This window comes from Varroa jacobsoni, unplaced genomic scaffold (assembly GCF_002532875.2).
Source record: "Varroa jacobsoni isolate VJ856 unplaced genomic scaffold, vjacob_1.0 scaffold_1388, whole genome shotgun sequence".
In the NCBI taxonomy this organism is placed as follows: Eukaryota; Metazoa; Arthropoda; class Arachnida; order Mesostigmata; family Varroidae; genus Varroa; species Varroa jacobsoni.
In genome coordinates this window covers 60,364-76,183 of record NW_019214290.1, presented here as the reverse complement: position 1 = coordinate 76,183, position 15,820 = coordinate 60,364, and the positions used below count along the sequence as shown (strand labels likewise).

The 15,820-nt window shown below is 39.5% G+C and overlaps 1 protein-coding gene and 1 long non-coding RNA gene across 2 annotated transcripts in view; one reads left to right on the top strand and one right to left on the bottom strand.

Moving 5' to 3' along the window:
* Positions 1-2,137, bottom strand: part of LOC147752236 (uncharacterized) — a 3,930-nt gene extending 1,793 nt beyond the window's left edge. Inside the window, exon 1 of the long non-coding RNA XR_015314604.1 lies at positions 1,201-2,137. This is a non-coding gene — a long non-coding RNA (uncharacterized LOC147752236). The remainder of the gene's footprint in view (positions 1-1,200) is intronic.
* An 847-nt stretch (positions 2,138-2,984) lies between these two features.
* On the top strand, positions 2,985-4,875 carry LOC111269479 (uncharacterized). Its single transcript, XM_022849103.2, has 4 exons — positions 2,985-3,128; positions 3,920-4,144; positions 4,299-4,400; positions 4,694-4,875. The coding sequence occupies exons 2-4, from the start codon at positions 3,932-3,934 to the stop codon at positions 4,742-4,744; spliced, it is 366 nt and encodes a 121-aa protein (XP_022704838.1). The 5' UTR covers positions 2,985-3,128; positions 3,920-3,931; the 3' UTR covers positions 4,745-4,875.
* The last annotated feature ends 10,945 nt before the right edge of the window (positions 4,876-15,820 follow it).

Sequence of the window (15,820 nt, the reverse complement as noted above, 5' to 3'; positions counted from 1 at the left end):
ATTATGCGTTGGCCCGCTAGCATGAGGCGCAAAGAATACACTTTGCTCAAAAGGACTTTCTACTCAACTGTAGAATAGACCTGTTACGCATTGCCTGGCCTTGTCGTGAAGAGAGACGATTGGTTTGTCTATCGGCTCGTTCTATCAAAATAAAAAAATAATTATAATAATAATGAAATAATAGTTTACTCGATAAAAAATAAACCATATAAAAACCGCTGTCGACGACCTTGTTTTTCGTAGGAAACCCTCCCAGTTCAACTATATGCAAAACTATGGTCTTTTTTTTTTGTTATGTAAGTTTAGGCATATCTCCTAAAGGTATCCGTTACTTTCTTTGCTTCTTATAGACATAGAAACGTTGATAAGCCTGCGTGTCGCTTGGTGCAGAGGAAGATATTGAAGGCTAGTAGCAGCAGCGTTTCGTTGTGTTTTTCCATTGCCTTTATTTGAAGCTGCCTTCAGAGGATCTCGATCTACGTTAGACAACCGGCTGGCGACGGGTGCATTCTCTAGGTTCAAAATGCCTGGGAATTGCACCTCGCAATCGATTCTCAATCTAGCAAAGAGAATTTGGGCGGTCTTCACATTTGTTCACTGCGGTGCAAATATCCTGTGCTGTTTCAGAAGCCTTCTAGTTATCACTAAAGGCGAAATAAAATTATAGATACGTATAGCCTTTAATCTGACCAGATATTACGACCTAATTCACAAGATACCACCAGTAAGGACAGCTGGGACTTGCAAGCAAAACTAGTAGATCTATGGTCTCGACCACCTGATTTATTACCAGCTAAAATAAGAAACTTTATCAAATCTATAACATATATATATAACGTTACAGCGGCGCCGGGCAAACGCTGCCAAACCCAGCCAGAAAAGGTTAAACCAATGCATAAATTATTTCTCAATTGGTTTCTAATCTAGAATATCGGTAGGAAGCAATCGTAAGTTATTACTAATTGCACATATCTTGCGGATATCAGAATATGGACTTTTGCCTTTACACATTGTCTTGTATATTGACACAGTCTCTATAAAGCGGACTTTATAGGTACCATACAATCGAAAACGTTTCGTAAGCGTGCCAACATGATGACTTTCAACAGTAAAAACACTAAACGAGAAAACAAGCAAAGAAATCACGTAAGTAATTTACGGTGAGGTTATAACGGTGTACGTCACCCGAAACGGCCTTACCATCTCTAATTGTAGCACTGGCTTTTTCAGACTGTAGTGGCATAAGGCTAACCGATCACTGTCAATAGCACACGTACATGTCATGTATAGAAAATCAGCTATTTCTCTGTGGCTCAACTATGCACTAGGGGGCCAGTTGTGCACTGATTTAATATTCAATACACAGAAATTCAACTCTCTCAATTTGAATAAATCGGTATGCTTTCATTCATCTCTAAGTGTTTTAAACATGTTGTAGACCTGCATGGAACGGCCCACTCTTTATGAATTTACGTATTCCGTGATGGCGCGCTGGTAGTGTATTTACGTTTACTGGGGTCGATGGTCTAGGTTGAAAATCGGGCGTAAGCACGCTTTGTTTAATGCTGAAAGGGCAATTACGTAGTTAAGGTAGCAGTAGAAACGAGACGTTCTTCCAGCTTCGGTTTTGTAACTAATCATGTCGCACGCTTCTTTTTTTAAAAATGTCCTTTTTTTAAATGCGAAATCTCGGTCTGATCCAGTAATGATTAGTTTCCTAACTGTGTTTCGCACAATGTAATCTAGCTGCTTTGATTGATATCAGCTTATTCGATGCACTCTCTGGGGATAAAACATAGACGTTGTAAGGATCGGGTGGGATGATTTGGAGTGCTTGAACCATGAATGCCCTGTGATTCTGGTGGACTCAATTTATAAGACGCTCGAGAGTTCGCGCTTCAGTAGCCATCGTGAATCTTTGTAACAGCAATTGGTAAATGCATCTATACAGATATACGTAACCACGCGAAGACGGAGAGTCGGTAAAACCAGACGAACCACAAGCCACTAGTTCAATCAGGCAATCAATCCTAAAGAATCCCCCAGCATACAAGGATCAGAGATAGCAAACGATATCCCATGCACGAATGATTACCTAGTGAATACATCTGCGTTGTTTGTGAGTAAAGTGCAAGCAAGAAAAAGGCTTTTGTTTCATTTAAAGCGGTGTCCCCCCCCCCCCCCCGGGATAAGAACACGGGCCTGAGCCCTGCACCATAGACGTTTATTGCTAACGCAGCTCCAGACGTTGAACTGGGAGACTCGTATCTAAAACCCAAATTTCATGATCCAGCAACCTGATTTTAGCACAACCGGTGACCCGACATCGACATCTCTGACTATGCAAAACTTCCTTTTTGCCTTATCATTGACTACCTACTATTATAATTAGCGTGACTGATTTCCTTCTGCCGTTCTGTATCTGTAAAAGCTGTTCGCTATAAAGTTCTTTGATGCCGACGTTTCGCGGGTTATTGTACGGTTACCATGATTCTTTAATTAGTTAACTAATAATGAATCAAATAGTTCACTGCAAAGTGAGACCGGCCTTAAAAGTCACATCCTGTAGGACTTGCGGCACCCTTTTCTAAGTCATCCGTAGTTTACCCGAACAGTGCGACCGAGGTGGTATGGTCAGTACGGTAAAATGATATTGTAATAATAATGGCATTATTTTCTCTTTCCGGTTGTATCACCACCGTTCTTCTTCTCTTTCCTACGTTCAGCTTCATTTGGAACGGAAGTCCGCGAACATGAGCGTATCGGTGTCTGGTATTTACTATAATTTGAAGCGGATATGAATTAGAAAGAGTCCACTGATATTACGCTGAAAGCCGACAGGGAGTGCGCTATGACCTAGGTCGATATAAACAGGGCAAGAGAAAAACCAAAGTTGTCACCTTATCTGTCAGACTAAAGCGGATGCGCACTCCAAATAGATTGGTCTAGGATAAAATATAATTTCATGTGTATTATGATATTTCCGGCCCCTCGCCAGTACATTCTTGCCACTTGCTGCTATTACTTATTGGAGGTGAGCCTGAACAAGCCAAGGTTCGAAGGCCGGTATAAAAGCCTGCTGAGCTCAAAACGCGCTACCACATCTCGTCTCTAGCCGAGAATACAAGGTAAATATTTCCGCTCTAAGTTGAAAGCGTTTATTTTTTTTAATTTTTTAGAAAATATTTTTAGAAATTTTTTTAGAAAATTTTTTTTAGCCAGAGTAGAAGACCTAATCCTCATATCTCCTGTCGAAATTAGCCTATTTATTCCGGAGACATTTTGCAGGTAAAATGCTTAGACTCTATTAGAACTAAATGCAGTATAATTTTTGTTCAGGTATTAGTTGAAGCCTTATTTTGTGTTACGCAGGTAACTAAATTTGCGTGCGTCTAGAATGGATAAATCAGCCACTTTCGTAGTATTAGATAGAACAATTCAGATTAGACATTGTCCGACCGGAAGCTAATAGGAATGTTTGATGCCGTGAAATTTTAATGGGCGACAAAACTTTAGACGATGCCCATATCTTAATGTTTGTACCGTGCGGAAACTAACTTCATGAAGTTGCGGTGTTAGACAAGAACAATTTCGTGCACAACGATCGAACAATGCAAATGCATTACCCGATTTTACGTATCGTGGATTTACTCATGTTACGGTGGCTGGCTTATGGATCGCTCATCGGCAATAGTTACAAACTCATTATATGAGTTGATAAAGCCTACAACTATCCACAGAAGTAACCGCAATTTTCGTTACACAAAAAAGTAGTTGGACGATTCCTTCTATTAATATCCCATAGACAAGATGGGAAATCTAATCATATCGGCTTTATGCGTCATATACAGATCAGATATCAGAGGATCGACTTAGTTCCGATGATTAATATATTTGATTCTTTTCGATCCGATTGCAGATAGGTTTCACGATGCGTTTCTTAGTCGTCTTTTGCGGCCTGATGACTGCGGCCTGTGCCCAGCTGAGCTCAACGACTTTAGGCTCGGCCAAAAAGGGCTGCGACTTCGGCGTACCGATTAATGGCCAGATTGGATGGGTTAAGGTGCCTTGCGATAAAACCAATGAGGAGGCCAAGAAGATCGGCCTTGGTGCAGGGGCTGAGTTTCTTGGATCATCTCGCCTGGTATGCATCAGCATAGCGACTTAGCTTGAAACAAATTCAGACGGAGACAAAATGATAACATAAGTCATGTAAAAGGTAGCTTCGGATGTGTTGTTTACGCGTTTTCCTAATATTTTTCTATTTTCTGTCATGAATTAATTTGTCGAAACGTTAGTCGGGCTTTGTGGGAGGTGAGCAATACGCCATTCACGGGAAGGTCAATGGGAAATGCTGCAGCCAGCGTGTCGAAAAGAGTGCTCAGGCACAGCCCTGGAAGGTATATTTTATTTGTGTAATTACGATGTTCGCGCTCAAAATAATTTAATTAGAATAAGTCGATAATAATAATAATAATTACTGCATGGGACCAGAGGTCGGAAAACCTTTAAAAAAGATGATTTACGGTAGTTTTAGGTAATTGTATGCTCTATAGAACCAACTCGTGTGGACTTGAGATCAAACCACTCGGTGTGACGACGTCGTATGCTTAGAAGGCCTTTCTAGAATTGTCAAGTAGAAAATGGAAGTGCTCAGTCACGAATCCTAAATGTGTTGTCTTGTCATCTTCAGACGTCCGACCTTTGCTGCCACGATACGTGTCCAGCATGGATGAAGTGTTAAACTCACTAAGTTGGTGTCGTCTGAAGTTCGTCAACCCGTCGGATCTAATTCGATTCAACGAGCAGAATTTGAACAGATTAAACCTTTTTTTTGGTAGATTTTGATTCTAATAAATATGTACTAATCACTTATATGGAACTTTTTCATCAGGCCTGTAAATGTGTCTTTTTGAACAGCAGAGCGAGATAATTAAACTTTTAAACAAATTTATCAGCAACAATCTGCTCCAAAAGCATTTCGTACAAGTAGTAATAGGTTAAAACAGGCAAGAAAATGTTTAGTTAGTTTAGAGATCTTGAAGCGAGTCTGTACTGCCATGAGTCGCTTACTAGATATGAGGGAAAACTAGTCGACGCCATACTAGACCATGGTTAGATCCCATATTTGCTAAGTTCCCGAAGACTATTTATAAATAAATTTCGTTAATGATTACATGGATATGAAGACTCAAGACGGAAGCAAATGGTCAAAGAGTCTAAGCGAGTCCGCGAATTGGTCCCCTTGGCTTCACGTTGCCAATAACAAGTGCATGCTATATATGGCGAAGACCTTACAGCCAGTTGTGAAGAATCTATACTGATTCGTCTGAAGAATGCGCGTCTGACCAAGGGGTATGGTTATAACTGACCCAACTGGTTATCTGAGTATAGGTCAGGCATTATCTCTAATTGCGGCGTTGTGCCGTTTCATATTGACAGAGGTTTAGAGATCCAATACCGTAATATCGATATAGTAGGCGATCAATTTTGTACGGGTAACTGCAGAACTTAACGTCGTTTACATCAGTTCTACCAATTTTTATTACTTAAACCAATGGTCACTCGGCTTCAATCCACTTGTCACCCGGCATATCTTTCCAGAACCGACCTTCAGAATCCATTTTGCAATAAGCACAATGGAAGCTAGTTTAGCCTTGTTTCAGGGACCTAGCAGAATAGAGGGCTCATTACGAGCAGTAGAGAAGCACCGGATACGAAAAAAGGACAACTATATTTATCGCTCCTAATGGTCAAAATTAACTGAAAGACCAAAAAACATTGCTACACTCAGGTCCGAACCTAAAAGGGCTTCGGTCTTCTTCCAGACAGAAGAAGGCAAAACGGTTACCACTGCACCGCAGCACGAAGGGACATTCGTTCCTCACCTTGTTGATAGGCTTATTCGCTGTTTTTGTTGGTGAATTTCAGACTGAAAGACAGACGGATTTAGTATTGATAAGTCAAAAAATTGTACATTCACAGCAAAAACACGTTTCAGCTATTAAAGTTATTATTCAGTCTGGCATCGAACGACACTATTAATTGTAACCTTATATGCTTTCGCTTCGTCTAATTCTTGTCACGTATATAAATTTACGCTTGGTGACGGCTTCAGAACTAGAGAAAATATGGTAACATTTAAGAGATGTTGATGTTGATCATTTTGTTGCTTGTTGAAGTCTGCTCTAGTCCTGTATCTATCTAGCGCATGTGATGGTTTACTTTTTTGTCGAACAACATCAACCAGCTTTCTATGACCCATCACTAAGCTAAAGTACGTTATCAGGATATGCGTAGCGTTATCCTAATAATTTTCATTATTTGAGGGGGAACTTTCATTACGAAATGGTCTTTGTCGCGAAAAGTAAATTGCTTCTGATACGATGCGTTCGTTCTCTACTAAGCTATTTAGGTTAATGAGAACGAATTTTTAATATTCTCTCAAACTACGACCAGTATCTATAATCATACTGGCGGTATCTAGTTAATTGCTAACGAATAGATTCTTTAAACGTTTTGCCTATAATACGATGGTGAATACCAACCCCCGATGAATCACTGAGGTAAACTAGAGGGGAAAAATATCGTCGCTGGGTAAATTATCATCAAAGATGTTGTGCTTGTTGCCCTCTTGCGGATGTATTTTTCTCTATAAGCCGAAGAAAAATTTAATAAACTGTCCACAAATCGCTCGAAATGGGATCTTAGCGGAACACAATCATTATGCGTATAAACTACTACCATCTACCGTGGAAAAAAAGAAAAAGCTAGTCCAGGAATGCCCTTTTGATCGGGAGCAACAAAAAAAAATAACGAAGTGAATTTTTTTTGTAAATCTTTTTTATTACCAACTTTATACATTCATAATTATACTTAAATACTACGTTTGTAAGGTGAGCTCCGTTGTCTTTCTTCTTGATCGTTATCCTCTTTCGCCAGTATCAGCTGCTTTTTCCATATACTTAGCTGAGATAGCGGCACGAATAGTTTTTTGAAGTTTCTCTACCAGCCGTGAATTGTAATAGGTGTTTCCACAAAAAGATGTCAAGCAAAATTATGTCACATGATCTGGGGGGTCGTTCGATATCACGCCGCCTGGAGATAAGCCACTTTCCGAAGTGATCTTATAACAATGCGGTTACGTTATCAATGACGTAGGAGGGGGGAGGAGGGGGGGAGGTAAAACGATTTGCTAGAAATCATATATCGTACAAACCCCTTGCAACGGTTTGGAGCACAAGAAAGTTTGAGATTGTTTCCTGGTAGCGAACCTTCGGACCACATGCCACACTGTACCGCAGGGATTCTTAGTACACTTATACAGGCAGAAATTTTCCTTACTTGCGCAGCGCTTACGTAAAGTTAGACAAATTTAAGGACAATATCAGTGTTTCCATTTCCATACGAAAAAGTGGCCAAACACCGGACGAAGTGAATACCTGTCATAAAGAAAGCCCAGCGAGCCCACTTTACTGAACTTTCATATTTAAGACCAGGTATAATCTGCAGTTCAGGCCCGACTATGGAAAACTTCTTTTCCTGTGAGTGTCTGTTATTGTATATCATTATTTTTCGCTGTGGACGTGCCAAAAGAAGTCCTCTGCTCCAATATTATCCCAGCTCAAAAAACATCCTTTTTAAAATATACCTAGTAGATTTTACCTTTTTCAGTAGCATTAAACAAGTCATCTCAAGCGAGTCAATATAACTTCGCACACAATAATTGAGCTTTCAAACTGTCCAACCTTTACGAGCTTTTGTCTGTTAGCTCTGAAACTACTGCAGAGCGTCCTCGAGAGGCTGCCGCCGTTCGCCGTCAAGCGAACCATAACAGGAATAAAAGTTTTACCTTTTGATACCTATGCTAATAGCTCTTGCATCTAAAATCGTTTAGTTAGAATATCGTTTACCAGTTGCTTTATTCTAACTGAAAACGGAACGCAAAACAGTATTTTAACGGGATCCGAGGATAGCTTTAGGTAATTGCGTCCTTTAAAGAGCCAGAGGACCATGGGGATTCGTTTTGATAATGCCTGCTTAGCAGAGTTCTGTTAAATAATAAGCGAAACATGTACATTATGCTAGAGATGGCATGGTTTGAGGAAAAACACGTCCTATTACGACCTTCAAACAGCTGACCTTTCCTCCTCCTCCTCCAAAACCGGTTTAGAATACGGCCAAGTAAACGAAATTTTATTTGAATTAAGTATTACTTAAACTATGATTTCTTAGCACTACTTATTATTATTAGTAGAATTATTAAGAGTACTAGTAGCTTTTAAATTGCCTTCCTTATTGACTCAATTTATATTCCATTAATTTCTATGTTTTTAGTCGAGCATCGCCGATAGACATTTTAATGGACGGCTGGCTCCCAGCACGAAACGAAATGTGTCTATACCCGGAATCGAACCTAGATAACAGCGGCAACTACGTTACACAATAAGCTTTGATTTTTTGGTGGATACACAATTTGATGGACCTGAATCGCGATAGAGAGTGAAAAGGTCACACTTTATTTGTTTAACGTCCGTTTAAGTAGTCCCCTAACCTGCTTTCTTAGATGCCCTTCCATCATCAAAGGTTTGCCAGTGATCTAGTCTTAAAGCTAGAGAACTGATCTTATTCGACATTTTATAATTACCTAATTCATAGGAAGTACTAAGAGAGTTAAGTACTTCTATGCTGAAATTGACGCAGAGGTTCTTATGCAGCTACATACATTTTTGGACCATGTCTGTCCTGTGACTTTCACAAAAACGTGGGTCAAAAATGATATTTTGACATTCCACGGTCACATTGAAAGTATACATGTTTCACTGGCCCTAGCGCTCTTTGAAAATTGCTACGAATGTTGACACACCTTGTAAATTATTTTTTTTTATAGCAACATAATGGTGCTACACGTATAATTAAAAATAAAAATCTATTTAGTTTATTAAGCCAGCCCATTTTATTTAATAATAGCGGTGATATTACTTACCGGATTCCATGTTTTGCAAACAAAACCTGTTGGTTGGTCGAGCTGCCGAAATGACCTGAGTCAAAGTCCGAGAAGATGCGAAAAAAAAAAAAAAGATAGGCCAAGGAACGCAAACCTTTTGTCATTAAAGGAAGACCGAATCCTTTTGCAGTCGCGTGCCAAAAACTTTCCAAGCTCGAGAATGGTGTGATTTGTAAGCAATGTAGATGAGGACGTTAGAAAATTTTGAAGAATAGCTACAACTGTTTCCAAGCAAAAGAAGCCATTGAATGCAGGCTGTTTCCGGAAAACATCTACAGGATTGCAAAATCGGCACCCTGCAACGCGCCCGCAAAGACTACACTTCCCACACATACTATGAATCAGCCCTCTTTTGTTCGTACGGACGCTGTGGAACCCTCTATGAGAATTACTACGCAGTTGAATGTCTATATTTAACTCTGTAAGTGTCTGGCGTGACAGAGAGAAAACTGCATCTGAATCTTCAACCAGATCCGCCTATGTTTGGGGTTACTCTAAAAATGTCTATACATTTACTAGTTTATATACGTTACATATGCTGGATAATAAATACTTTAAATAGATGAATTTATTATAAAATTGACATTTTCCGCTAACTTCCGCACCAATGTAAGTAACCTAGTTTGTTAAGTCAGCCCTGATGGTTTGAGATTCGGGCCAATCGAAATATAAGTGCTATTTGCCATTGCAGTCACGGGGAGACACGTCGCAGCTCAATGCTCATATACGCACTCTGTGAGTGCTAAGCCCAGGCGACGTCTACCGATCCCCTTTGTTTTAACTTGGTTCGTCTCAACATCGTAACTTCGGCGTAAGATGCAGATAAGCAAACGCTTTGGCACTTCTGGAGCCCCAGAAAACGTAATTAACTAATTTGTTATGATCAATGCAGCAACCATATGCAGTTGATTACGGCACGTCAATTGGCAAGCTTATCTCTGGGCGTTCTATTGAAACGGTGACAGCTCAGTAGGCTCGGTCGTAAATAACTGCGACCAGTTCTTCCGTAGCTAGTCGAGGATTTCGTCTCTTTTTGCCTGTATCGAGAATATCAGAAAAGACCCTTTATAGCTTGATGACATTTTTCAAAGGGAAACCTGGGTCTTGAACTCGGTACTATGTTTGTGGTGACAAAATCTGCCTATGAAAGAAGCACAACAATGAAGAGAGACCGCTAAGTGCTTAAATAGCAATGAGCAACCTTAACAAAATGAGCGTGACCTTTACAGGCCATAAGCTTCCATAAGGTGTGCTGCTAAAGTTGCAGAAGTTTACTTACGAAAAAAGTCGCCGACTTTAATGGATCAAGTTCCGCAAAGATGTAGGGCTTCAATAACAGCTTGTGCTGTTCATTCATTCATCCAGACCTGAGCATCAGCCAGAACGAATTCTAATATGGTGGCCCCTAAACTGAATGTGGTATATCTGGAAGAATATTGCGGTATGATACCCTGGCTAGATTATCATGGCCGAGTCATTATAAATGGTGTACACCGATATCCAGAGTAGATAACGTTGAATGCGTCAGTTGATTTTAAGAAATACGTATTCAGCTGTTATAGGTGAATCTGTCAGACCTTCATCAAGGATTGATAGAGCCATTAGGCAAGAAGGCCTTGAACGAAAGGACAGTACATGAATGGTGGAAAGGTCTCAAGAACAAAGGATGTAGTGTTGAAGGACAGCGAGGAGGTGACCAGATGTCGGAACCCAAAAGGAGAGAACGTATTGCTGCATTCAAGAAGGCTTTATATATATGTCGAGTTCGGAGCTTAAGGGCTCCGTTAGCCGAAACTGGCATTTAACATATAACGTATTACAGGTGTACAATTCAAGTGCTGAAAACGCAAAAACTGAGTGAAACAGGTCCTTCGTTCATTATGGTTGTTTACCAAACTCCAGGCCAGCTAGAAATGTATGGAGTGTATTCCACATGCAATTTGCGGAATCTCATTCGGTCGCCATAGAGATGACGGGGTTCAATCTCTGCCACCGACTGGAGAGGCACCAGACAAGAGAACAGCGCGCTTTAAAGACAAATCGAGTTCGATGACAATGTCGAGTAGGTTCGTACAGAAGGTAATGGTAATGCTGGCAATGAACGTTAGGGGCATCTGCTACTACGAGATACCCGCCGAAAATGAAACAATATATGGAGTCTGTTTTCTCGAGTTCTTCGAGAGGCTTATGGACCTTTGGGACGGCAATCGAAAGCATGTAGTTTAAATACTCGATCACAGCCAGATCTCATCGCCATGCCTTAATATTAGAGGAATATTTAACATCGGTTTTAACCAGCTTACTTTCGCGATCTACATCTGTGTGGTTACAAGACTTTCCATGCCCTAAAAAGGGAGACTGTTAAGCAAGCATGTCCCACTATTGATTTACTTCGGGGAGCCGCAGCTAAAAAAATTACATATGGGAACGCGAATGTTAGCTATACGGGTGACCAAAAAAGAGTATTCCTAATGATGATTTTAAAAAAATCATCATTCTGACCCAACTAGTTCAAAATTTGAAATTTCAAAGCCCGCTGGATTTGCTTACAACAGCCTTATGAAAGACGGACTAGGGTAATTAGCAGTGTTGTTTCAAGTGTTTGATCAAGACGATACTTTAATAATGGATTTTGACAACAGCTAGGTGCCGTGATCGTTCAAGACGTTCATTCCGTATTTGAACAGCGTTTAGGTTCGGTGCAGAAGTTGACTTAAAGCTGTGTCTGCGATAGATCACTAATGTTCAACCATGTTTTTGTGGTCATGAAGAGGCACAGTATTTTTTCAAAGGAACATGTAGTGACTGAGGTTCGAAAACGGGTCCAAAAATACTTCTCTTAGTGCTAAAAGCCAGTCGTCGCAAGCGATACACAATAGCATTACCGAGCATAAAATGCAAGCGTTGAATTGTTTAGGTGTTTGGCGAAGAAGCCTGCAATCAGAGCGGAATCCCGCAAAATTTAATTTAATGCAACCTTTAAGTTGGGGTTTATGATTTTTTTAGGAAAATTACTATCCCTAACTGCCGTCTGTCTGGATGTGTAGATGATGTCTTTGCTATATATACAATTAAGATCTGGTCTACATGTCAAATAAGCCAAAAAATCTAAAAAATAAGCAGGTAGCTAAGCCTACAACAGGGTACAACATACAACGATTGTTTTATAATCGTACATTTTTTTTGGAAAAGTGCTTGGTGTATTTCATAATGGGATCAAGCGTTTTTATTGTATAGTGGGCGGTAGCATAAATATTTGTAATTTAAATTAAAAAGCTTCTTCTATATATATATATATATATATATATATATAATCGTTTTGTGTCTCACGCACCTGTCACCTCCATTGTGTCACAAAAATTAGCTACTATTTTTTGCGGAAAGTTTGCAAATACATATATGTATAATATGGTATATTTATTTATACACCATTAAGGCTATACATATTTTATCTAAAATGTTTTTACACTATGAAATTTTACCTTTCACAAATGGAGAAAAAAATTAAATATAGATATATAAAAAATTAACATTTAATTTTTGTATTAAGTTCAAGTGCCGTGTGTGTCCGTTTCTCAGCAGTGTAATTTTCGGTTAAAGGAAGTAATTGCCAAACAACTAACGGCGTTATGATCAATATAACATAATAATTTGGCCACGAACTGTTTCACATAGGTATACTAAAAGGAGGCCTCAGTCAATTCATTTGTGTCGTAGCCAATAATTTTACAGTGATGTCTGTTTAAACGCTATTACCGCACTCGTGGTTTTCGAAAGACGGTGAGAGTATACACGTATGGTGTTCGTAATTATATTCTTTTGCTAAACATTAATTATAAACTTTTACTTTGGATGCAACTGTCTGTCTCCGTACCTAATAATAAATACTATTTTACAGTACGTGTCACTCTCAGCGTTATCTTGAACTAACAGGACGTTATACAGTCTTATAGAGAGCTGGTAGTAAGAATCTCAACAAGTTTTTTTTCTATTTTGCACGTAAGAAGAGAATTTCTAAATTTAGAAGTTAAAAAAATCACTAATTAATGCATCGTTGTGGTCTAATTGTGTTGATGTTTGTTGTCGTATCGCAATTGATTTCATTCGATAAAACCACATCGTAACTCAGGTAGATAGAGACAACAAGTTACGTATAGAGCCACTTGAGATCCCTTCGTCTTCTTGAACAACTTGAAGCTTGTGCTCTCTTTCTGTATATTGAACCACCTGGGCTAATTCCCTAAATCTGAGTGATCGAAACGAAAGAATGATTGATTTACTATAATGCGCTCTGGTTGTGTATGTAACTTTAAGGAATGGATTACAAGAAATTATCCGGTCTTTTAACAAGCTTTGGAAGTACCTTTCAAGGCACAAAAAGGTAAAATTAAATAAGCTGCTTTCAGTCTCAACAAACAAATCTGCATAAAATGTCATAGAAGACCTCACTTTTCATAACTATGCTAAACCATAATAGAAATGTTGACCCAAATCATCTTATTAGAACTAACAAGTACGTAACACAATACAATTTGGTGATATTAAACGAGTGACAATACGGACGATCGAACAATCATTTCATGCAAAGCCAAGTCCAGCGTTGTAGTTGCACGGGAGAAATACTTGTTAGGCTAATTCCGAGGTACACTGGATTCGTCTTTAAACCCTTAGCCGTCCTTGGAGCATAGAAAATCTTGTAACCACATGGACTTAGCTCAGAATAAGCGGAGTGAAGCCAATATTAGGTATTCCTATTCTCAATCTAGCACATAACTGAGGCATGGTGGTGAAGGTAGCGGTGTCATTAGGTAACGAAACTACGTGCTTTCGATTGCCGTGCCAATAGTTTTTTAGTTCCTTGAAGACCTGAAGGTAGCGGACTGCATTCACTGTTTCATTTTCGGCGAGGCTTTCATAGTAGCAGATGGCCCTGGTGTCCACTGGAAGGCGAACCTACTCGGCATTGGCACCGATCTCAACCTCTCTATGGGGCGAGGCCGTTCTGTCACTTAGTCATTCTTCGATTGGCGGTAGAGACAGAACCCTGCTTTTTCTATGGTGGCCATATGCTCCAAGCAGGTTTTTTGTTGATGAAAATTTAAGAGCTAATTGCACGTAAAATAGACAATATGCATTTCCAACTGATCTAGGGCCAATTCATGAAAGATCCACATGTTGCTCAGTTTCCGCATTTTTTATTATTTAGGTTACAAATCTGTAACACGCCACATCTGGAATACCAATTTTGGCCGACGGAACCATCAGGCTTCAAGCTCGACATTTGTAAGAAGCCTCCTCGACTGCGGCAATGTGTTCTTGTACTTCGGGTTCTTAGATTTGATGATCTCGTCGCATGTTTCCAACGTTCCAGATACCACTCTTGAAACGTTTGCGCCAGCCACGTACTTCTTGCCTGACGCTTTCACTTTAAATTTCTGCAGCGCAGATTTTCGAGGAATATCAACCTGATCATTGACCGTTTATTTTTTCACTAAAAAATGTTTTTCCTTCTGAATCCATTTCTCTTGGGGTAAACTTAACTGGTTTTTTCCTCACGGGCTTCTAGGCAACCGAAGTATTTATTAGCCAAATTTCGTCGACTATCGGCGCGGAATTTCGAAGCCTGCCTGGTAACATATTTTTAAAAATGTTGTCCTTTAGCACCAAATACCGAAGAAGTCTATGGCGGTCATGAAGCTGGAAAAAAGTCCTTTCTGAGCGCCCTTATATTTCTAGGTTATCGGTCGATGTAACAAGTTCAATATTCCAAAGCACGCATAAAAAATTCCGATATAAACATCTTTGAAATAATACTTAAAGCAGATGTCTCAAATAAACGGTGTGCGTCTTATTGTTAACGGGTATTTCGATGAAATACGTAATCTACCAATTACCCATGAAGGTGATATGAAGTACAAGTCAGTTATTCTCAGTCCCGGAGCAGGTCAGACTCTACCATATGCCATAAACTGCAATAGATCACACTGCATAATGATTTATTGCAAAGCTTTCTGAGAGACCCACAGTGAAAAATGTCATACAGTACTGAACATTGCTTGCTTACATTTATTCCAGCAAAACATGTTTCACGAATTACCGAACATTCTAATAAAATATCGAAATAGTTCCTGCTTATTTTTCTCTGTATTCATGTATACCATATTATTCAAATCATAGAACGATGGTTCGATCTCTGGTAGGCCAAAGCAGCGATACTAAGCAGTAGAAAAGTGGCAACTTCTACTCCGTGTTGAAGTTCGGTAGGGGCTCGGTAGGGGCTGTTTTTCTTGGAACGCAATAAACTCCAAATGATATACAAACGACTGTTCATTCAAATCAATTTTCCATTGCTCGATGAACCTCTTTCACTTTGTTTATTAATTGTCCGTTTGAGATTTTTTTATTAGTATGGTCTTAATGAAACTTACCGTCATCGATAGTCAATGGTCTGGAGCGTAAGACCTCGGTGCTCTTTATCTTCCCTATAGCCGAAGCTGTGATCGACGACTTTCGTGCATCGATCTGTTGGCACAGCACTTGCGATTTCTTGATTAATTTCATTAAAGAAACGCTTAACATTTAGAAAGCTACTTCGACAAGTAGACTGTCCTACAAGGCCATGTCAATAACATTACCACAGACACAAGCTTTTTCCCGAAAATTAATTTTGTTTCGGTGTATAGTACCAGAATATGTTAGAAATTTACATTAATTCTATACGTCTATATCGGGCAGATATGTTATGGTCTGCCAGCCAGTAATTTTTTTCCAAAGCAGCTTTAGGTAATTCTTCTCGCGTCAAAGCAACACAAC